Raw genomic sequence first — 25,139 nt, 5'->3', positions numbered from 1 at the left:
TTATTAAACCATGAGTGAAAAGAGAGCTCAAACAGGTCCAAAATAATTATTCAGTCAAAACATAAATAACATTTTACAAACATTTTGGAAAAGTACAATATCTTGTGACGTTCTATATAATTTACTGTTAGCTACTGAGGTTTGTAAAGCCATCATAAGGCTCCTAATGAGGAAGGAAGATAAAGTGATATTGTGGAAAACACTATTTTTCGGAATGTTCTATAACATGATTTGTTGGTATCTAATTATTACGAGGCTTGTATAACCATCGTAATTTACGGTAAAGCATCAGGATGGATGAGCACCTGATGCTGTACATGTGGTGACCAGCTTTTCACCTTTTGTAGCTCTGTGACCGTATATTTATGTCTAATTACCTGGTTTTAGATTGGCTGTATATTACAGCCCACTGTTCTGTTGTGTGACAATGTATCATATTGCTGTGATCTGCAGGTCTAGTACCTGGAGGTAGTAAGTTCAAGTACCTGATAGTTTGATGTCAATATTTGATACAACCATCTCATGAATCAGTATAGCCTCGTCAAGTCCAAATACATTTCACAATGAAAGGGAAATAATTCTCTTCAACAGATATCGTTCTACCATAACTCATGAAATTCGATATGAATACCTATCGATTCTGTTACTGATAGTCTAGATAATCGAAATGTTAAGTCTGCGTCATATATATCTGCGTATCGAATGTCACTTCTGATACCGATAGTCAAAGATCAAAACATCACTGATGAATTAGTATTTCATGTCACAGTATACAGTTACAAGGAATTCAATTATTCTTGTAAATAGCAAAACTTATTTATCAGGGGGGGGGGGGGGGGGGGGGAGGAGGGGGATTATGTATGGTATATTTAATCAAAGTGAAGACAAACCTAAAGAACACTTTTTTACACCCCAACTATGAAATGGGGAGGGGGTATACAGTGTTGGCCATATCAGTCCCATCCCGTCCTGATGCGATCCTCACCAAAATGTGTTTTGGGGTGTTCAGCAGGAGTATTCATGTCTTACAGACATTTTCTAGTTTTCATTCTTATTTGAAAGACCAATTAAAGATTTCCTTGTTTGGAATATATCTGCATATTTAGACATATATATATATATATATTTAGCATGTCGGACGTTTTTCTTATCTAGATAATGTTTCTACAAGACTTAATTGTGCTAATGTTGTTTATCCCTTGTGTCTTTTCAGAACTGCCTTGAAATGGAGCGTTACCTCAAAAGTGAGCCAAAACTGACCTCCTTCAAAAAAATCAGCAAGGGTTCGGGGATTCCCTGGGAAGGATGTTACCCTGCCAACGCTCTTTCCGGATCTTCGCCACCGGACAAATTCCTTAGCCCAAACAATATAAAAATTGAATACAAGGACGATGAGGATGAGTCTGAGATCCCAGAACCTCTGTACCAACAAGAGGAAGATGATGAAAATGACGACGATGAAGATGATGACGATGAGGATTATGATGAAGATGAAACTGAAGCTAAATTGGAAGAATTAGCAGCACATTTGAATTTGAATGATCAGCCTTCTGACACAATTAGCTTGCACAGTTTTAGTTCATCGTCCAGTGGTGTATCGTGGGATAGCAACAATGCTGATCCCCCTTTGTCTCCCATAATGCCAAAATCAAATGACCCTTTTGCTCTTAGACTTGTTGCTCAACCTGGTCGTACAACCACAGTGGCTGTAAGGCTGAACTCCGCGGAGATGATAAATCGTCACCAGCGCATCGCATATGTGGCTGGTCCTAATGGCCGCATGCGTCCATACACTGCGCAACCTCAGCAACGCCCACCGCTACCTGTGAATGGGCGGATACGTCCTGAAGTCAGTCCTGACCTCCGACGTAGGAATCACAAATGTCCGTACAGTGGCTGTAAAAAAGTCTATACAAAAAGTTCACATCTCAAAGCACATCTACGGACACACACAGGTATAATTTTCATACTAGTTTCATACTTCTACTTCATTAAGGTACATTTACTAATATCCCAAAATTCTTTATTGTACTTCAGCTTAACCTATCAAATGTACAATGATTTTCAGGTATGATATCAAGCATCTGTTAGATAATTAACTTCTTATAGCTCATAGTGTTATAAATACTAGAATTGTGTTTTAATCAGATTGTAAAGATGTGTAAGATATGCTAATACCTTGATAAAGACAGGATTCTATGAAAAATTGAATTATTAGATGGAGATTGGCTGATTTTGATTTTTTTTTTTTTTTCAGGTGAAAAACCATACAAGTGTACATGGGAAGGCTGTGATTGGAGATTTGCACGTTCTGACGAGCTTACGCGGCATTATCGTAAACATACAGGTTCAAAACCATTCCGGTGTAAAGTGTGTGAGCGATGTTTCTCGCGCTCGGACCATTTAGCATTACATATGAAACGTCACCAAACCGTAGACTTATAGCACAAGTGACATCTAGGCTTGTAACTAAGGACACATCATGTGACATCTAGGCTTGTAACAAAGGACACATCATGTGCTTTTTATTGTTTCCAAATTTGGACATCCTTAAGCTTTTGGAGGTTGAGATTCTCTGATTCAGGATCATCTGGATGTTTGAATGTACATTGTCGAGTCACCTTGATGCTTGATTTGTATGTTAACATTGTGATACCATTGATCCTGTTGTTAGCCAATCTACATGACAATGTTATATTTGATCGTATTTGTACGTATACCCAGCACCATTTTTTCCGTTTTCTATCAATGCTGTAAAAGTCCCTATTGTAGCCTTCAGTGGTTTGAAGAACTATGCATTTCATTTGATGATTGTTCACCATTCTCAGAACTAAGTATTTCAATATCTTCAAACAATTTGCCAAATAATTATGTGTCTATGATCACCTACTCTCGTATGTATGTATGAACAAAGGAAGTCGGATTTCCAACACTTACAAACACATTTAATTGTAATACCTTTTCAATAAGAGCAATGGATCGTAATGCTCATTTGAGATTTAGATTTCATACAATGTTAGTAAGATTTACATTCTACCTCGTAAACACCAGTATCATTTCATAAATACTTATAACATTATGGCATTGTTACCGACGCATACATCAGTTCAGAAAAATTAGCGAGTCAAGAAATTTGTCGACATCAAATACCAGGCTATGATTCCAATTCTATTGATTTTCATTTCGTCAATATTTCGTACAACTTCATTAGAGGAGATGAAATAGCCTGTCATTATTTGATAAGAATCTTTTTTCTTTTTTTTTTGAAGAAAATGTCAAGTAATTATGAAATGTAATATGTATGTTACAAATTTCAAGCACTTGTCGTTCAGCAGAATGCTGCGATCAGCCATTGAATTGGCATCATTTTGTCACAAGGTTTATTTTTTGTAGCATCAGCAGGCCAGTTTCTTCAGAATGTAAAAGATGTTGCAAAAAATACCTCATTTTACTTGACACTGAGCATAGGATCTGTAGAAAACTGGTACAAAGATTAATTATGAATTACTATAAATAATCAGAAATATTTGATACACGCTTAATTAATTTGTATTGTGCGGATTTGTCCACACAATCGTGGATTTGTCCCTATGTATGCCTATCACACAGACACTTACACAATCGTGGATTTGTCCACATGTAGGCCTATCACACAGACACTTACACAATCGTGGATTTGTCCACATAGGCCTATCACACAGACACTTACACAATCGTGGATTTGTCCACATAGGCCTATCACACAGACACTTACACAATCGTGGATTTGTCCACATGTAGGTCTATCACACAGACACTTACACAATCGTGGATTTGTCCCCATTTAGGCCTATCACACAGACACTTACACAATTGGGATTTGTCCACATGTAGGTCTATCACACAGACACTTACACAATCGTGGATTTGTCCACATAGGCCTATCACACAGACACTTACACAATCGTGGATGTGTCCCCATGTAGGCCTATCACATAGACACTTACACAATCGTGGATTTGTCCACATGTAGGCCTATCACACAGACACTTACACAATCGTGGATTTGTCCACATAGGCCTATCACACAGACACTTACACAATCGTGGATTTGTCCACATGTAGGCCTATCACACAGACACTTACACAATCGTGGATTTGTCACCATTTAGGCCTATCACACAGACACTTGCACAATCGTGGATTTGTCCACATGTAGGCCTATCACACAGACACTTACACAATCGTGGATTTGTCCACATGTAGGCCTATCACATAGACACTTACACAATCGTGGATTTGTCCACATGTAGGCCTATCACACAGACACTTACACAATCGTGGATGTGTCCCCATGTAGGCCTATCACACAGACACTTGCACAATCAAGGATGTGTCCCCATGTAGGCCTATCACATAGACACTTACACAATCGTGGATTTGTCCACATAGGCCTATCACACAGACACTTACACAATCGTGGATTTGTCCCCATTTAGGCCTATCACACAGACACTTACACAATCGTGGATTTGTCCGCATGTAGGCCTATCACATAGACACTTACACAATCTTGGATTTGTCCACATAGGTCTATCACACAGACACTTACACAATCGTGGATTTGTCCACATGTAGGCCTATCACATAGACACTTACACAATCGTGGATGTGTCCCCATGTAGGCCTATCACATAGACACTTCCATGATCATGGACTTGTCCGCACTAATCATGCCAGTTTTAGAAACAGAACATTTACACGTGTCAGGTAATCTCTAAATCTTCAGATATCATACGTATATATTTACAGTATGGTGAACATTTTGTCTTTTTTCCATGCTTTGTTATGTTAAAAAGTCGCTAACTCGAATGTTGTCGGATTTAGACATCGTTAACTATATTTTCTTGTTTCTAATTTCTATATTGTATCGTTTCATTATTTTGTTATAGTTGTTGAGCCTCAAACTAATTGGCTTTACTGTCTAATGAAACAATTGAATGTGATTCTGAGCTCCGTTCCCATACATTCTTTGCTATCATTATACTGGATATTTCTGAGAATCGTGTATTGTTACTTTATTCATGACAATTATCAGATATATATTATTCTATGTATAGCATATGTCGTACAGATGTCTTTTAAGTTTGCCTTTGTATACATATGTTCAGTAACTGTGATATTGATTGGTTTAACCACTTATATACATGTATAGATATATTTAATTATAAATTATATAACATTATCTTGCCTTATATGACTATAAATTGTGATGGCAATCTTTTCGTGTTTAACTCACCATGAACAAGTATTAGTAAACTTTGAAACCATCGGATATCTATTTATAGAACCATCTGCGTATACATCTAGATAGACAGTAACATTGTTACTATAGAAATGTAACATCGCATTGTTGTTACTAAATTGAAACAAAAGTTTCTTGTTCAATCATATTTGCGTCAGATTCAGTCGAAAATGTTTTTTGTTGACTTTTACTATAAAAGATTGCCCTGCTTTCACAACCATCATTATTGATTATTTGTGGCAAATGTTGACTAGAATTCATTTGTTTAATTCAATTGTATACCATCCAACTTGTAAGCTCAATTTAACCCAATAAGCAGTGAATTCTGGCCAACAGTTTACTTGTAAGTGCTGTACTCATTGCTATGTGTGCGTGTGAAGAAAAGAGGACTCCTTTCAAGGTCGTGACCTTTTACACTTCATCAATAATATTTGATATAATTCTTTTTTTTTAATTGGAAACTTATTAATTTGTAACTGTTAAATTTAAAGCATGCTTTAGAAAATCAGCCAGCCTGGGTTGTTTGCTGTATCCTGTAACCTTAGTACAGCAGTGAATATATTACAGCCTGTAAGTTGGCGATAATTCTTTATATTAATCGGTAGAGATAGGAAACTGACATAACATTACTAACAACGTAAATTTATAATCATTCATGTAACGAGGGAATGATCAGATGGTGTTACTAAAATATTACAAACATAACTACTGCGATGTCGTGAGTATTATAACGGATAGGGAGGTGTCGTTGCCGTTAGTGTCTAGGTGTGTAGCACCATGTGTACAGCTAAAGATCACTTCATTTTCCCAGGTACGCTATTTCGAAATTTGAAAGATTTTGTGATTGAGAGATTACTATTTCAATATTGGTAGTGATTGTCTTTGAAATACCATTCGCAAAAATTTTTAATTATTGAATTAGTTGCCTCGGGAATTAAGGTGAAATATCGCACAGAAGTGATTTATAGCTCTGTAGTATGTGTTTATAGGGAATTTTATATAAGGTAAACAGTTATACCCGGGTATTTGAATATATTTACCTATATCTTTTCTCTTTTTATGATGCTGTCAAAATTATGCCAAATTGTGTTTTGTTCGTTAAGTCTTTATATAAACAAATAATTGTCCCAAAATATCTCCCGTCACATTTATATAAAAACACAAAAGAATATTGTATTACGTACGTGTCAAACCTCAGCTACACACGATATAAGTCACTAACATAAGACAATATTAATCAAATTCAGGTGAAGGTCAGCCAAAAGTTTAGTAAAGTGCTCTCACAGATGAAGGGAGGTAACTCTCTTTCCAAAAGTTGTATGTACAGTATGTAATATTAAATCATAGTCTTAAGTATGTTTGAATGGGCATTAAGATTTTCTACTCGGTGTAATTAACCCTCGATAGACATAAAACTAATATGTATAAACATTTTCTACATGTCTAAGTATCTTGTAGAACTTATTTGGTACCATATATAATCACTTAATTATGATCTAAACCAGTAACTCCTTTATTTTGTTGTCTCAGGGACGTCATGACGGTAAAACTGTTAAAGCTTTACCTGTCTGTCTGCCCTGTTAATTTTCTAAGTGTTCAGATGATGTTTTTAAGTTTCCTCTCAGTCTTGATGGGCCAAAGACTACTACATTGTTTCTCTGATGCAACATCAATTTATATTAATTTTTGATATGCTGGTATTTTTTTTGGAGTAGATCTATATGTAGGAATGCATTTTTTGTTACAAACCAACTCGGACAAAAATATTAGCATTCTAATTATATATATATATATACATACTAAAACAAATTATGGTTTCCTTGTGGAAGAAAATGTATTGAAAATAGTAAAAATCGACAGTCAGTCTGAAGATCAGAGCTCCCATAATGGAGCGAAAGTGCTAATTCATGTCTGTCGGTTTTTACTATTTTCAATATATATATATATATGTAACCAAACAGCAACACTAGATATAACCTTGCGTTTCTGATCTGAAATTACAACTAAGCTTATTCTTCCATTGTGATGGTGACAAGTCTGAACTTCACCTTTCAAAAGCTGTAGCAAAGCTAGTTAAAACATGGGATCTATTTCTGCCATTCAGAACCTTTCTTCGCTGCTACGATGTCATCTGTGATTTGTTTATATGCACGCTTTTACTGACATTCCATCCACTCTGTCTTATTTAACACAAGCTGAATGCAAGATGTCTTCGTCCCATGAAAATTATCCTAAATATAGGATGTCATCAGTCACAAAAACGATCTGAAATTAGGATGTCATCGTCCCATTAAAATGATCTGAAATGTAAGATGTCATCGTCCCATTAAAATGATCTGAAATGTAAGATGTCATCATCCCATTAAAATGATCTGATTTGTAAGATTGTCAGCGTCCTTTAAAATTATGAATTGTTGTCAGCTTTTTGTGCAAGATCTGAAATGTTCAAACATCATCCATGCATCTGCTTCTATGTGTTTTGACGCAAACTGATTTTTTTTTTTTAATTCAAAGTGAAAAAGTTTATTATTTCTTGTGAAAATCAAGTAAAATGTTTCTAAATGTGTAAGTGAATCATGTCCTGAATTGTGAGGGTCGCATTATCTGAATATTGTAGATTTGAGAAAAACTTTGGAAGAATCTTATCTTATTTTATGACATTTTGAAGGAAGATTTTTTTTTAATGAAAATCTAAATGAAAAAAAAAAAAAAAAAATTAGGACTGAAATTATAAATGCTATCAATCAAGAGAATATAGAGCGCAGTGTATGTCTCTTGGCTCCCTTATACATATAATGGGCCTAGGGGAGGTAGTGCCTTTTCTTTTGGATGCAAAGATTTTTTTTTTATAATTTTCTTCGTAGAAACGGGAGTATGAGAGGAATACATGGTTTGGGATGTGTGCAATTATATTTGAAAAGTTCGTATGAATGTCAGATTTTCTAGTATCTGACTTAAAAAACATGTTGAGGGGCCTGCTAGCCAAGACTGACAATGTTATCAGTGTCGGACAACTCTGTTTAAGATAGGAGTGTGTTAGAACTGACTGATAGTTGACAGACTTCGTTGTCAACTTCTGGTTCTGACCATTAACCACACAGACATAAAGTAGGTCACCTCAGCCTCAATTTCACTAGTGTGACGAATGTATGGAAGACAATGGTATTCAAAATGATATAATCAGTTTCTATATTATTTACTGATTTTTGAGAATGTGTATACATAGGTCTATTGACTATTGTAGTGCATGTTTATATTGACTTTTGTTTGTATATATAGGATAATGTTTGTGTATAAATACTATTCACAAAAAGACTATTGAAAAATATATATATTTACAACTATATATCTGACTGTGTTGTTTGTTCTTCTGGTGACCCAAATCGTCTTGTTACAATCGATTTCAAAATTCACTTTCCATGACCTAATAGACAATTTTTTTTAAAAAGCGGAGACCTCGCAAAACAAACAAAAAACAATGGTGCCCTTAACAAAAATATTGTCAAGAACATTATTTCCATATGAATTTCTCTGGAACATCTTTTGCCAAGAGAATTGACATATCTTGCTGAAGTTAGCCTTTTTGTGGACTTAACATAATTACTCGGCTTTAATTAATTACATACATATCCTCTTTCAAAGAAAAAATAGAGGTTGCACTTGAAAGGGTAGTCCATTTATTAGGTGGAATTCAGTATGCTCACCTAAACTCCATTGGAAACCTTGAATTTGAAGTAATTTCTCGGAAATAATATTAGAAATATTAAAGATGACTTCCTGATGACTATCTGATTTGATTTGAGAAAGACGGTGATTACTGCAACACTCATAAATCCAAGATGGCTCTGGTATGATAGTTTCAGAATTACATACCCACAACATGGACCTACATATGGAATCAGAGAGATACTTCAGGAGTAAAAATCTACAGACCTATATGTACTCGGGTACTTCAGGGATATACATCTAAAGACCTATATGTACCTGGATACTTACAGATATAGACCTATATGTACCTGGATACTTACAGATATAGACCTATATGTACCTGGATACTTACAGATACAGACCTATATGTACCTGGATACTTCAGAGATATACATCTATAGACATATATGTACCTGGATACTTACAGATATAAACCTATATGTACCTGGATACTTACAGATACAGACCTATATGTACCTGGATACTTCAGAGATATATATCTATAGACGTATATGTACCTGGATACTTCAGAGATATACATCTATAGACCTATATGTACATGGATACTTCAGAGATATACATCTATAGACATATATGTACCAGGATACTTCAGAGATATATAAGTAGTGCTCATTCCAATAACCATTTCCAGAGAGCAAATTACCTACTAGTATGTGTTTGTGTAAAGTAACCTCAGAGATTTCAGTATTGTTCATGGTTAAGGGAGGATGAAAGGGTTGAATGATTATTCTACTAACGAGTTTCTGTTTTTTACCAACCATCTTTGCGACCAGTTATGAGTTTTATCAAGACCACTATTAAGAACTTCTGCGCTTACTCTAGGAATATCAACAGTGACGCAGAGAGAGATGTCATCGGCGAATAACTTGGTCGTGGCCATAATTCGTTAACGGTATCGTTTATGTATATCAGAAATAAAAGAGGCTCGAGGACAGAGCCCTGTGGACCAGCAGCCTTAGCATTAAAAGAATTACATTTTTTACCATTGATGACAACTCTCTGTTCACGATTAAACATATTTTATAAAAGATACTCAATTTCCTAAGGAAAATGAAAATGTTAATCAAAATGAGTGGGCATGTGAATGTTATTTTACTTTTATGAAATCCAATGCTGGTGGTGTTGTAATTCTGTTGGATAATAATTTTGAATTTTAAAGTTAAGTAAGAGGAAAAGTCTTGTTGACAGTTATTTTTTAGTTATCGATGTTGAACTGAAACTGATATTACATTAATTACGATATACTATGCAAATTCAGACGAACCTGGTTTTTAGTTTCGGGAATGATAGCGTAATCATTTGTGGAGATTTTCATCTTGTGATCAATCCTGATATAGAATATGACAACAGTTACAAAATGATCAATGATGCTAGCACCAAGGTCTTTTTTTTTTCTTTTTTTTTTTTTAGAAATTATTCATTATTATAACCTAGTTGATATTTATAAAGAGTTTCGCCCATATCGTGTTATACGGGTATGTTATACATTGGGGAAAAGACACCCACTTAAACAGTAGAGACTAGATTTTTTGACTTCGTGAATTTACACAGAGTTAGCTCAATGGAAGTTTATCAATCATTGTCACATGTCAATGAATGCATAGGTGTCGTTACGGCTAAATTAAAAAAAAAAATACGGTAAGTTATGAATGACATACCAGACTAATAGAGTTGCAGTTGAATATACATGATCAACTATTTTTGGAGAGTTTATTGATAAATGTATGAGGTAAAAAAAACAAAGCACGTGCAGCTTCTAACAAGAAACTACAAAACGGCATCAGAATTGAGCCTGCACCAACTATTGATATTACGGAAAACAGTTTATTTGATTGTGACAATTCCGCTGTCCAAAGGGCCATAACTCCAACAACAAAAAATGGAGTATTAATAGTGATACAAGTGTTATCCATTGCTATAAATTAACAGCCACATACAAAGTTTCTATTTGGTATGGCTAGAGGAAGTGGAGAAAGGTCCGAAAACTGTTAATTACGATAATTTTCCTCGTGCATTGTACTGTATCATAATTCCGGCAAGAAAAAAGTGGGATATATACACAGCTAGGGTTCGTCAGTATCAAACTGTAATCCAAAATGACAAATCCACATAGCAGGTAACAAATTGATGTAGCAAGCGGTAGCGATTTAATCAAGAAATTTGTTTATGTGCAAAGAGCCGTAACTCAAGCAAAAAAAATCGAATCTTGATTCGGGATTCAAACTCAATTTGTAATACAATAAACAACCAGGGTACATGTCCGGCTTTTCTAAAGACGAAATGCCGTCCAGTCAATCTTCAGTATTGAAATCATTCAGAATCCCTTATAGTGAGAATGATGCTGACCTACCTCGTTTATATTGGATTCATTAACTTCATTCAAATCCTTATAATCAACGTTCTCATAAAAGTGGGCTTCAGGCCTAGTAGGATACTGTTTACTCCAGAAGTGAAAATGAAATGAAAAAAACTCTAAAGATCTTTTGATTAATCATGATCATATGCACCTCTTAAGAACGTGTCTTCCATCAAAACGTTTGATTTTTCAACTCTCACTAGATTCTACTATTCCCCATTCCAATTTGAATGAAGTTAATGAATCCAGTATAAACGAGGTGTGTGACTCGTTAAACCAGATTCGACTAAGTTTTGTGTGGCATGGCAGGTGTCGTCTATGTAGCAGAAGACGCTTATTCCTCCGGGGCACTTGGTCGTATTATAGTTTAAGGTGATTGGATTTTGTGAGTTATGTCCCTTTGGTAGAAATGTTATATCTGTATATATATGAAAGTGTTTTATCAAATCATAAAGAAATTATTGACGTTCATACTTCAAAGTGCGTGCTTTTGTGTTCAGAATGTATAGAATATATCAATATAGTATAGTCTACGAGCAGGTGATCATTTCTGCTAAATAGATATCGCTCCGTTTTCGTTTCCGAAGTTTCATAACTTTTCCTCCGTGCTCCGTTCCGTGTTCAGTTTCCTGTTGAGCAGTACACGTTATACACAGCATGGCAGGTCTTACTAAACTTGAGAAGTTGTCCAGAGGTCTTCTAAAGCTGGTAGAGAGATGTAATTCCTTCATCTTGCCTGGTACGTGATTGCTAAACACTTGATAAACGTTTGGACATATATGTTTCATAAAAAAAACATTGTCTGGTTTCGAATGCACTGCTGTAAAAATACATGTAGAATAATAATTCTACTTTCACTTTCCGTATTACGACTTTACAACTGATATAGACACAAGCATACGGTACGTAAATGTATTTGAATCTCAGCTGACAGTTCCTTTAAATTTACCTCTAGATTTATAGGCCTAGTCCTTCAGCAGTACATAGGTACAAACGACCTATCAAGGAAATTGACTGTTGTTGAATGAAAAGCCAGTATTTAAGTGGAACATGTCATCATTCAAGTACAATACAATGTTAAAGCTGTGTCATAAGTACCACCAGACACGTTAATATTGTGGTATGTCGTCATGTCGTCATGTCATACTGTGTTACAGCCGTGTCATAAGTACCACCAGACACGTTAATATTGTGGTATGTCGTCATGTCGTCATGTCATACAGTGTTACAGCTGTGTCATAAGTATCACCAGACATGTTAATATTGTGGTATGTCATCATGTCATACTGTGTTACAGCCGTGTCATAAGTACCACCAAACACGTTAATATTGTGGTATGTCATCATGTCATACTGTGTTACAGCCATGTCATAAGTATCACCAGACACGTTAATATTGTGGTATGTCGTCATGTCATACTATGTTACAGCCGTGTCATAAGTACCACCAGACATGTTAATATTGTGGTATGTCGTCATGTCATACTGTGTTACAGCCGTGTCATAAGTACCACCAGACACATTAATATTGTGGTATGTCATACTGTGTTACAGCCGTGTCATAAGTACCACCAGACATGTTAATATTGTGGTATGTCGTCATGTCATACAGTGTTACAGCCGTGTCATAAGTACCACCAGACATGTTAATATTGTGGTATGTCGTCATGTCATACTGTGTTACAGCCGTGTCATAAGTACCACCAGACACGTTAATATTGTGGTATGTCATAATGTCATCATGTCATACTGTGTTACAGCTGTGTCATAAGTACCACCAGACATGTTAATATTGTGGTATGTCGTCATGTCATACAGTGTTACAGCCGTGTCATAAGTACCACCAAACACGTTAATATTGTGGTATGTCATCATGTCATACAGTGTTACAGCCGTGTCATAAGTACCACCAGACATGTTAATATTGTGGTATGTCGTCATGTCATACAGTGTTACAGCCGTGTCATAAGTACCACCAAACACGTTAATATTGTGGTATGTCATCATGTCATAATTGTCATACCAGTGTTTGTTTTAAAATCACTTTCTTTTTGTTTTAAATACACTTATTACATTAATACCCCTTTATCGAGAGAGATAATGTGATGAATTTAAATGGCTAATCTGACATTATCACTGCATTTTACTGGCAATATAACTGTGTCAATTGTTTAATATTTAAAAAAAAACAAGAACAGAAAAAATTAAATGGAATATTCATAATTTGCATTTTAAAATTTTCCCAAATTGGTGAATCAAATTTCCTTAAAATGACACAAGAAAAACACTATAACTTTACTGATATTCTTTCTTTTTTCAGGTTCATCTAGACCGGAATGTCACACTTTCCTTGTCCACAGTTGTCAGGTTGGTCTGATTCAGCCAGATGTTTGGAAACACCTCATCAACTACCCTGATGTGTTTGTCATTTCTGGTTCAGATGAGTTGACCAGTAGGAAAAGTCTATCTATAAAAGACACATTTAAGACTGCGAATGAACGTACAGCAGCTGTTGCTAAAGTACTAGAGGACCTGCGCCAAAAAGATGTTTTTTTATCGCTCAGGGGATGGAGAAATGAGGTCAGTACAGGGATATAGTTTTCATGACTGACAGAAAAACAATTAATTGATGTCAGCCTGGTAAAATCTTAGTAGCTTTAATCCTAGCTGCTTCTGACTCAGCCAAGTAGAATTTAATCAGGTTCTGGGATCGATTCCTTATCACCTATTTGATGACACTACTGTAAATGTGGAAATTTACGTGAGGGGGAAATTAACGCTAATTACACGGAATCCTTTTGATCGCAAACATTTCCCTATGCATATTATTTTGATATCAATTTTTGTAATCCCGAACCACAAAACAAAGTTGAAACAATCACGAAAATTACCCCCATGCGTAATGTTATCATATCGAAATTGCGAAATTTACCCTTTTCGAAATTAACCATATTAACCATGTATGCTATGACACTGGTAATGTGAACTACTTGCTCAGCAGTTGATGAAATGTCTTCTTTACAAATTAATGTCCTTTTCCAAAAGAAGTGTTCTTTAGTGTTTTATCATTCTGAGTAATTTATGAATATATTTTATGCATTATACATTGACCACAGGTTGGACATTGTGCCATGTCCCTGTGTATTTGCCCGTGATGGATACAAAATAGTCATCTTGTTTGTTCTTTTCCTTCTGTCCCTCTTTTCCTCCCTTACCCTCTTCTTATTCTGTCTTTGCCTCTGTTGCTACTTCTAAACTATTGTTAACTGTGTTTCCAGACTTATGATATCAGACACACATTTGCTGAAGTTCCACTGTTAGCCATCGAGCGCTCAGGTACTGGTAAGTTTCAGTTTCAGTTTCTTTTATTAGCTTAAGTTTTACAACTTATCACTAAAGTATATATTTGACATTGTAGCAAAACCTAACTGGGTTGAACGGCAGTATCCAGGTAGCTCAAATGGTAAGAGCACCCGCCCAGAGTTCAGAGGACCCAGGTTCGAGTCCTGGTCCGGTTGTTGCATTTTTCGTCCCCTGTACATCATTATAGAATGCAACGTTATTTCTAGATAGCTAGATTAGCAGTTTAACAGCTTATAAATCTGTAAAAGGCACGGGTCAGTGTGGCTTGTGCATAGTGTTAAATACGGTCTCAGTCACTCAGCTGACAGAGCATGCTTCTTTGGATCAGGAGGTAGAGCGGTGGCTTATCATGCCGGAGACCCGGTTTGATTCTGCCAGGGGCCTCATGTTCGGGTGCCATTGTGAAAGAACAGGGAAAAACACATTCCTGCAGAGTGCCCCGACAAGAATCGAACCTGGGTTTCCGCCATGATAAGCCACAGCTCTTTCTCCTGAGCCAAAGACGCATGCTTCGTCAGTCGAGTGATAGAGACCGTATTTAACACTATATATACAAGCCACATCGACCTGTTCCTTTTACAATTCACTTTGTATCGAAGCAGGAATTTAGGAGAAAGATTGTGCAACTACTGGCTAACTAATGAGTTTACTTATATACATGTACCTGTCATAAAAATTGAATAATTGAATACAATTGAAATATGATATCTGAATAACAACAACATATGAAGAAAAATAATAACTGCATCATTAGAATATGCTTTAAAGCTTATGAGAGTAAAAACCAAAAAATAGAGACGGAGCATGATGGAATGTCTTTGGGATAAAGTTAAACTCTGCCTTTTAAAGGTTGGTATTGTATAAAAATAAACAACAGCCTATTTTTGTTTCTATTTGATCAAAGTTACTCTTTGCCTGAGATTTAGCATCATTTTTGTAAGACAATGGTCCTCACTCAGATGTTCATTTCATTTTAATTTACATACTTACCAACAAAAAATACAGAATTATCTCCCTTTGTCATAGTCAGGATGGTAAAGTAAGTACAAATGTATTGGAAAATTTCAGTCTCTCATAAAGTTTCAGTTAGGAAACAGCATTTCATTAGTTCAGTCTATATATGTCTCTGGTCCAGTACAATCCTGTACATTTTATATAAAGTAATTTTGAGAGGATGACATACTTCTAAAGTTGAAAATTGTATAATTTGAAATCAGATTATAAAAAGAGTATCTGTTGTAATTGTCTGATTATAACAGGTCTGTTTGGAACTGTAGAATATGGTGTCCATATCAACGGTTACTGTCATAAAGATGGCCAGCTAATGATGTGGGTAGGTCGGAGGTCAAAGACAAAACAGACATATCCGGGTCTCCTTGATAACATGGTAAGACAAACATATCTCTCAGAACCTCATTGATAACAGACCCATGTTTCTAATACCCTTGTTGGATCTGTATTCTAAGGAATGTTGTTTTTGTACAGATTGTCTGTTTTTGTTGACAGTGTGCTGGTGGCCTGAGCTCAGGTTTGGGTGTACGAGAATGTGCTATAAAGGAATGTCAAGAGGAAGCTTCAGTTCCCATGGAGATGTTTTCAGGACTTCATCAGACAGGTTGTATCAGGTAAAAAGAACACTTTCTAAATTGACAATTTTGATTCTCAAATAAATGCATTTTTGCAGAATCATCAATTTGAAAATTGTAATCTAAAAAAAGTGTAACACAATAACACAAAGGGAGGGGGGCTTATTTGAGGATAAATATGGTACTTAACTATAACATTTGGGAGGGGGGCTTATTTCAGGATAAATATGGTACTTAACTATAACATCAGGGAGGGGGGCTTATTTCAGGATAAATAAAATACTTAACTATAATATTAGGGAGAGGGGCTTATTTCAGGATAAATAAGGTACTAATTAACTATAACATTAGGGAGGGGGGCTTATTTCAGGATAAATAAGGTACTCTTTTTTAACTATAACAATAAGGGAGAGGACTTATTAGCTCTCTTTTTCCATAGAACCAAGGTGAGCTTATGCCATACCTTGACATCCAGCATCCGACGTTCATCTATCAACAATTGACTTCCTCTTCTTAACCACTGATCAGAATTTAACAGAATTTGTTAGGAAGCATCTCTATGTGGCTGGGATTCAAAATTATACAGATGATGGGGCTGACCCCACCAGGGGCCTAAGCGGCGGGGCCAAACAGGGTCCACTTGGCAATAATGCTATGAACAGCTTCCTCTCTGGTATTCAGCAATGTATGACATTTATATTTCAATGGTTAAATCCCTAGGTGGATGGGATTTAAATTAATACAAATGATGGAGCTGAGGGCCAGGGCCAAAAGGGGTCCATAAATATGGTACTAAACTTTTAGACTTGGGGAGGGGGGCTTATTTGAGGATAAATACATTACTACATTTTGACTCTAGATGAGGAAGCGTATTTTAAAATAAATACGGTAATATTCGTAACTGCGTACTCCTCAGGGGGGATTTCCTTCCTCAGGATAATGAGTTGTTATGGTGTCCCAACACTTTATCACTAGCCCTCCTCCTCTGGGTTGCGAGTTCGAAACCTACGTGGGAAAGTTGCCTGGTACTGACCATAGGTCGTTGGATTTCTCCAGGTACTCCGGCTTTCCTCCACCTCCAAAACCTGGCACGTCCTTAAATGACCCTGTCTGTTAATAGGGCGTTAAACAAAATAAACCAAAACCAAACCAAACCCTAAGTTCAATACTTATAACTACCTTTTAACTATGGTTCTTTGCCAATCCATCATTCATCTTCAAATAATAAATCCTTTACTATTTCTATCATTGTAATTTCTGAAATGGTACTTGACAAATCTGTAAGTGTTTCCCTGTGGTCCTTCCATGGGTATGTCTAATTTTGAGACTACAGGGGTAATTGGAATAAAAGTACCACCAGGCAGAACAGCTAGTGTCATGGCACCTGTCACAAAGTGACCCATAAATTGTATTCATGTATGAATAAAATTGAAATGTCAATAAAAAACACTGTTTAATCATTGGTAACGTAAGAACCAAGTTTTCTAGAGATTAGTTGAAAAGTGAAAACCTGGAGACATTTTAAAAAGATTTTAGCACTTCCTTTAAAATATATGATACTTTAGGAATTAAGTTCATCATATGTAACATTATTGTTAACATATTTGATTAAAAATTATGAGATAGCATTTTGTGAGCTCTCCTTATATTAATAATTGAATGTGGACGTTTTATTCTCCTGTATGAGTACATTTGTAAATAGTTGTTCTCTCATTTCTAGCTATATTTATGAAGATGAAAGGGGAATCTTCCCTGAATGCGAGTTCACATTTGACATGTTGTTACCGGAGACTTTTATCCCTGTTAATGCTGATGGAGAAGTCGACCATTTTGAATTGATGTCCATGGAGAAGGTGATTAAGTTGATAAATGAATGTGATAATTTACATTCATTGACTGACATCTATCTTACAACATACTTTTCATAAATGTCTTAGTAAATGCTTTTATTTAGACAACTTAATTAGTGAGTTATGATAAATAATTCCCAGAAATAATTAAAAATAATACAATTTTGCATATATTTTTTGTAACTGTTCATACAGGGAAGTTATTTTCCAATAGCAAATTATCACCCCTTAGTTTTTGTCCGGTCAAAAATGTCGCTCACACACTTTCTTCCCCATGAGGATTTTAAAAAGTTGGCAAGTGTGGTTACATAATGTATGCACCTATGCAACTGTCATCTATCTAAATGTATTACAAGTTTTACCTTTAAAAGACTACTCTATTATTGTACTTGAGAATTGTTAAGATAATTTTGAATGTATTTGATATAACTTTAACATAAATCTTTTCTCTAGTGTTAATGCATATAAAGGATTTTTTTGTTTTATTTTTTCATTAGTTAAATGTACAAATAGACATGACAACTTTAATATACTGTAGTGTACAGGGAAAGTTTTGCCATCATTTATCTTTCATTATTAGTCTGTCCGCCCATATGTCTGTCCATCCTTCCACCCATACTGCTGTCCATCCTCATGTCCATATGTCTATCCATCCTCCCCCACATACTTCTGTCCATCCTCCCACACATACTTCTGTCCATCCTCCAACACATACTGCTGTCCATCCTCTCACCCATACTTCTGTCCATCCTCCCACCCATACTTCTGTCTATCCTGTCACCCATACTTCTGTCCATCCTCACACCCATACTTCTGTCCATCCTCCCACTCATACTTCTGTCAATCCTCACACCCATACTTCTGTCAATCCTCCCACCCATACTTCTGTCCATCCTCACACCCATACTTCTGTCCATCCTCCCACCCATACTTCTGTCCATCCTCTCTCCCATACTTCTGTCCATCCTCTCTCCCATACTTCTGTCCATCCTCACACTCATACTTCTGTCCATCCTCCCACCCATACTTCTGTCCATCCTCTCACCCATACTTCTGTCCATCCTCTCACCCATACTTCTGTCCATCCTCCCACCCATACTTCTGTCCATCCTCCCACCCATACTTCTGTCCATCCTCACACCCATACTTCTGTCCATCCTCCCACCCATACTTCTGTCCATCCTCCCACCCATACTTCTGTCCATCCTCACACCCATACTTCTGTCCATCCTCCTACTCATACTTCTGTCAATCCTCACACCCGTACTTCTGTCCATCCTCCCACCCATACTTCTGTCTATCCTCTCACCCATCCTTCTGTCCATCCTTACACCCATACTTCTGTTCATCCTCCCACCCATACTTCTGTCCATCCTCACACTCATACTTCTGTCCATCCTCACACCCATACTGCTGTCCATCCTCCCACCAATACTTCTGTCCATCCTCTCTCCCATACTTCTGTCCATCCTCCCATCCATACTGCTGTCCATCCTCACACCCATACTGCTCTCCATCCTCCCATTAATACTTCTGTCCATCATCCCACTCATACTTCTGTCCATCCTCCCACCCATACTTCTGTCCATCCTCCCACCCATACTTCTGTCAATCCTCCCACTCATACTCCTGTCCATACTCCTGCCCATACTTCTGTCCATCCTCTCTCCCATACTTCTGTCCATCCTCTCTCCCATACTTCTGTCCATCCTCCCACTCATAGTTCTATCCATACTCCCGCCCATACTTCTGTCCATCCTCACACCCATACTTCGGTCCATCCTCACACCCATACTTCTGTCCATCCTTTTGTCCATCCTCTCACCCATACTGCTGTCCATACTCCCCTCCATACTGCTGTCCATCCTCATGTCCATTCTTCTGCCCATGCTGCTGTCCATCCTCCTGTCTATACTTCTGTCCATCCTCCCACCCATACTGCTGTCCATCCTACTGTCCATACTTCTGTCCGTTCTTCCATCCATACTTGTGTCCATCCTTCCTTCTGTACATTTTCTTGATTCTGCATTCTAGGAATAATTTCACATCTGGTGGGGACTGTAATTTACTGAATTGTCTTGTTTTACATTATCAAGGCAAATTTTGTCCTAGTATGGTAATCTTTTAATCCTGATTACTCTTCATGTTTTACAGATTAAAGAAATGATAATTGATGAAGAATTTAAACCCAATAGTGCGTTAGTCATAATGGACTTCATGATTCGACACGGTCTCATTACAACAGAAAATGGTGGGTACACTGTAATCGTACCTTATTTGGCACACGTTGATGAATTGGCGTGCCAAAATTATTTCATATAAAAACAGTGTATAGAAAGTACAATTATCACAATCATAATCTAGCACAAAAACCCCATTATAATAAGATAAAACATGTGTTACAATTGTATAACATTATATCCTGTCAAAAAAATGCCCCTGAGTTACGATATTCATTACATGGTATTGTAGTGATGGCCCGAACTCTTCTCCTTGGTTTTGTTTACTGACAACAGTTTTGATCATCATTCTAGATTCTCCGATATAAACTCAAAAGTATAATCATACATATATAGAAGTCTTCTAAGTGCTGATCATCAGATCTTTTATATCCAGATCATCAGATCTTTTATATCCAGATTATCATATCTTTTATATCCAGATTATCATATCTTTTATATCCAGATTATCATATCTTTTATATCCAGATTATCAGATCTTTTATATCCAGATTATCATATCTTTTATATCCAGATTATCATATCTTTTATATCCAGATTATCATATCTTTTATATCCAGATTATCATATCTTTTATATCCAGATTATCATATCTTTTATATCCAGATTATCATATCTTTTATATCCAGATTATCAGATCTTTTATATCCAGATTATCATATCTTTTATATCCAGATTATCAGATCTTTTATATCCAGATTATCAGATCTTTTATATCCAGATTATCAGATCTTTTATATCCAGATTATCAGATCTTTTATATCCAGATTATCAGATCTTTTATATCCAGATTATCATATCTTTTATATCCAGATTATCATATCTTTTATATCCAGATTATCATATCTTTTATATCCAGATTATCAGATCTTTTATATCCAGATTATCATATCTTTTATATCCAGATTATCAGATCTTTTATATCCAGATTATCAGATCTTTTATATCCAGATTATCATATCTTTTATATCCAGATTATCAGATCTTTTATATCCAGATTATCAGATCTTTTATATCCAGATTATCATATCTTTTATATCCAGATTATCATATCTTTTATATCCAGATTATCATATCTTTTATATCCAGATTATCATATCTTTTATATCCAGATTATCAGATCTTTTATATCCAGATTATCATATCTTTTATATCCAGATTATCATATCTTTTACTAAAACTGAAATTGTGGCAGTGGATGAAACACAGTCTCTGCCTAAAATTTGTATAGAAGAAAATTACAAGCATACTGATCAATGTAATTAAACGTTGAAATGGACTGATTAATTTCACAGATATTTCCAATTCAAATTTAGTTCAAACACAATCATGTGTGTTGTACTGATTGACGTAATTGAACTTTGAAATGAACTTGATTAATTGCACAAATATTTCAAATTCAAATTTAGTTCAAACAAATGTTCTTATATTCCAAGTCTAAACAGCTTGATTGAAATTTTGTTTCAGAACCGAACTTGTGTTACCTGATCGAGATGATGCATATTCCTCTACAGAAGATCTACAGTACAGGAAGTGGATTCTAACTACCAATATCCATACATGTATTACAGAAACATCTGATAAAATTCCATGATCTATGATTAATTAAACAGTGTAATAATATTTTCATGCAATTAATTGTAGACACACCTTCAATATCCAAGGGTTTATGTGATTACCTTATACATGTCATCTGTCCGTCCTTATTATTTTACAACAGAATAAATTTGTAAATATGTTTCAACCATATTCCTTTATTCTTATGTAACTTATGATGATATGTCAAACATAAATCATTTTTTTCATTCCTAACATATATATATATATATAAAGCTCAATAAATCCACAAATCATGCTAACCATGAAAGCAGTGTTTCTTTTCTTTTTCAATCTTTTGAAATCCAAGCTCATTAAAACTAGCATGCTCTGATTAGCAGTAAAATTAACAAAACAATTCAAAATAATAATGATTTTCTAGCAAACTAATTTGTTTCTGATTTTCCTAATGAAGTCGACTCTCAATCCGACAATATTACAATGTTGAACCAGAACAAGGCTGCAGGAGACATCATGGCATAGGTATCTTGTGATGTCAGTACTTCTAGGAAAGTAGAAGAAAAACTACATCAGATACATTAACACTTATGTTTGTTGATGTTAGTATCAGTGGAATAGATATTCACAGGATATGTTGGTATCAGTGGAATAGGTATCCACACGGATGTGGGTATCTGTGGAATAGATATCCACACAGATGTTGGTATCTGTGGAATAGATATCCACACAGATGTTGGTATCAGTGGAATAGATATCCACACAGATGTTGGTATCTGTGGAATAGATATCCACACAGATGTTGGTATCAGTGGAATAGATATTCACAGGATATGTTGGTATCAGTGGAATAGGTATCCACACGGATGTGGGTATCTGTGGAATAGATATCCACACAGATGTTGGTATCAGTGGAATAGGTATCCACACAGATGTTGGTATCGGTGGAATAGGTATCCACAGAGATGTTGGTATCAGTGGAATAGATATCCACACAGATGTTAGTATCGGTGGAATAGGTATCCACACAGATGTTGGTATCAGTGGAATAGGTATCCACACAGATGTTGGTATCAGTGGAATAGGTATCCACACATATGTTGGTATTAGTGGAATAGATATACACACAGATGTTGGTATCAGTGGAATAGGTATCCACACAGATGTTGGTATCAGTGGAATAGGTATCCACACAGATGCTGGTATCAGTGGAATAGGTATCCACACAGATGCTGGTATCAGTGGAATAGATATCCACACAGATGTTGGTATCAGTGGAATATGTATCCACACAGATGTTGGTATTAGTGGAATAGGTATCCACACAAATGTTGGTATCAGTGGAATAGTTATCCACACAGATGTTGGTATCAGTGGAATAGGTATCCACACAAATGTTGGTATCAGTGGAATAGGTATTCACACAGATGTTGGTATCGGTGGAATAGGTATCCACAGAGATGTTGGTATCAGTGGAATAGATATCCACACAGATGTTAGTATCGGTGGAATAGGTATCCACACAGATGTTGGTATCAGTGGAATAGGTATCCACACAGATGTTGGTATCAGTGGAATAGGTATCCACACATATGTTGGTATCGGTGGAATATGTATCCACACAGATGTTGGTATCAGTGGAATAGGTATCCACACATATGTTGGTATCGGTGGAATATGTATCCACACAGATGTTGGTATCAGTGGAATAGGTATCCACACATATGTTGGTATTAGTGGAATAGATATCCACACAGATGTTAGTATCGGTGGAATATGTATCCACACAGATGTTGGTATCAGTGGAATAGGTATCCACACATATGTTGGTATCAGTGGAATAGATATCCACACAGATGTTAGTATCGGTGGAATATGTATCCACACAGATGTTGGTATCAGTGGAATAGGTATCCACACAGATGTTAGTATCAGTGGAATAGATATCCACACAGATGTTGGTATCAGTGGAATAGGTTTCCACACAGATGTTGGTATCAGTGGAATAGTTATCCACACAGATGTTGGTATCAGTGGAATAGGTATCCACACAGATGTTGGTACTAGTGGAATAGATATCCACACAGATGTTGGTATCAGTGGAATAGGTCTCCACACGGATGTTGGTATAAGTGGAATAGGTATCCACACAGATGTTGGTATCAGTGGAATAGGTATCCACACAGATGTTAGTATCAGTGGAATAGGTATCCACACAGATGTTGGTATCAGTGGAATAGGTTTCCACACAGATGTTGGTATCAGTGGAATAGATATCCACACAGATGTTAGTATCAGTGGAATAGGTATCCACACAGATGTTGGTATCAGTGGAATAGGTATCCACACAGATGTTGGTATCAGTGGAATAGGTATCCACACAGATGTTGGTATCCGTGGAATAGGTATCCACACAGATGTTGGTATCAGTGGAATAGGTATCCACACAGATGTTGGTATCAGTGGAATAGGTATCCACACAGATGTTATCAGTGGAATAGGTCTCCACACAGGTGTTGGTATCAGTGGAATAGGTATCCACACAGATGTAGCACACAGATGTTGGTATCAGTGGAATAGGTATCCACACAGATGTAGCACACAGATGTTGGTATCCGTGGAATAGGTATCCACACAGATGTTGGTATCAGTGGAATAGATATCCACACAGATGTTGGTATCAGTGGAATAGGTATCCACACAGATATTGGTATCAGTGGAATAGATATCCACACAGATGTTATCAGTGGAATAGGTCTCCACACAGATGTTGGTATCAGTGGAATAGGTATCCACACAGATGTAGGTATCAGTGGAATAGATATCCACACAGATGTTGGTATCAGTGGAATAGGTATTCACACAGATGTAGGTATCAGTGGAATAGATATCCACACAGATGTTGGTATCAGTGGAATAGGTATCCACACAGATGTTGGTATCAGTGGAATAGGTATCCACACAGATGTTGATATCCGTGGAATAGGTATCCACACAGATGTTGGTATCCGTGGAATAGGTATCCACACAGATGTTGGTATCAGTGAAATAGGTATCCACACAGATGTTGGTATCAGTGGAATAGGTATCCACACAGATGTTGGTATCCGTGGAATAGGTATCCACACATGTTGGTATCGGTGAAATAGGTATCCACACAGATGTTGGTATCAGTGGA

The 25,139-nt window shown here is 36.3% G+C and overlaps 2 protein-coding genes across 3 annotated transcripts in view; both read left to right on the top strand.

Moving 5' to 3' along the window:
• Nucleotides 1-8,629, top strand: part of LOC117317279 (Krueppel-like factor 6) — a 40,446-nt gene extending 31,817 nt beyond the window's left edge. Inside the window, exons 2-4 of one of the 2 annotated variants that reach the window (XR_004530156.1) lie at nt 1,214-1,955; nt 2,258-3,780; nt 3,919-8,629. Coding sequence is in view for 1 of the 2 variants with exons in the window: in XM_033872024.1 (XP_033727915.1) it covers nt 1,214-1,955; nt 2,258-2,445 (930 nt within the window). In the remaining variant the exon portion in view is untranslated. Of the gene's footprint in view, nt 1-1,213; nt 1,956-2,257 lie in introns of both variants that reach the window. The other variant, XM_033872024.1, reaches the window with a different exon arrangement.
• A 3,359-nt stretch (nt 8,630-11,988) lies between these two features.
• On the top strand, nt 11,989-22,274 carry LOC117317963 (nudix hydrolase 24, chloroplastic-like). Its single transcript, XM_033872932.1, has 8 exons — nt 11,989-12,108; nt 13,689-13,948; nt 14,647-14,710; nt 15,991-16,118; nt 16,238-16,356; nt 18,038-18,170; nt 20,322-20,418; nt 21,875-22,274. The coding sequence occupies exons 1-8, from the start codon at nt 12,027-12,029 to the stop codon at nt 21,949-21,951; spliced, it is 960 nt and encodes a 319-aa protein (XP_033728823.1). The 5' UTR covers nt 11,989-12,026; the 3' UTR covers nt 21,952-22,274.
• Nucleotides 22,275-25,139: the final 2,865 nt, after the last annotated feature.

Source organism: Pecten maximus, chromosome 19 (assembly GCF_902652985.1).
Source record: "Pecten maximus chromosome 19, xPecMax1.1, whole genome shotgun sequence".
Lineage (NCBI taxonomy): Eukaryota > Metazoa > Mollusca > Bivalvia > Pectinida > Pectinidae > Pecten > Pecten maximus.
Note: the sequence above shows the minus strand (reverse complement) of the source record. Positions and strands in the feature narration are given on the sequence as shown.

What these genes read in the sequence shown, in the direction of transcription:
- LOC117317963 (XM_033872932.1), top strand. Translation starts at nt 12,027, where the DNA reads ATGGCAGGTCTTACTAAACTTGAGAAGTTGTCCAGAGGTCTTCTAAAG. An exon ending in CATCAGACAGGTTGTATCAG is followed by an intron (nt 16,357 to 18,037) that starts GTAAAAAGAACA and finishes TCTCATTTCTAG; the next exon opens with CTATATTTATGAAGATGAAA. An exon ending in TCTCATTACAACAGAAAATG is followed by an intron (nt 20,419 to 21,874) that starts GTGGGTACACTG and finishes ATTTTGTTTCAG; the next exon opens with AACCGAACTTGTGTTACCTG.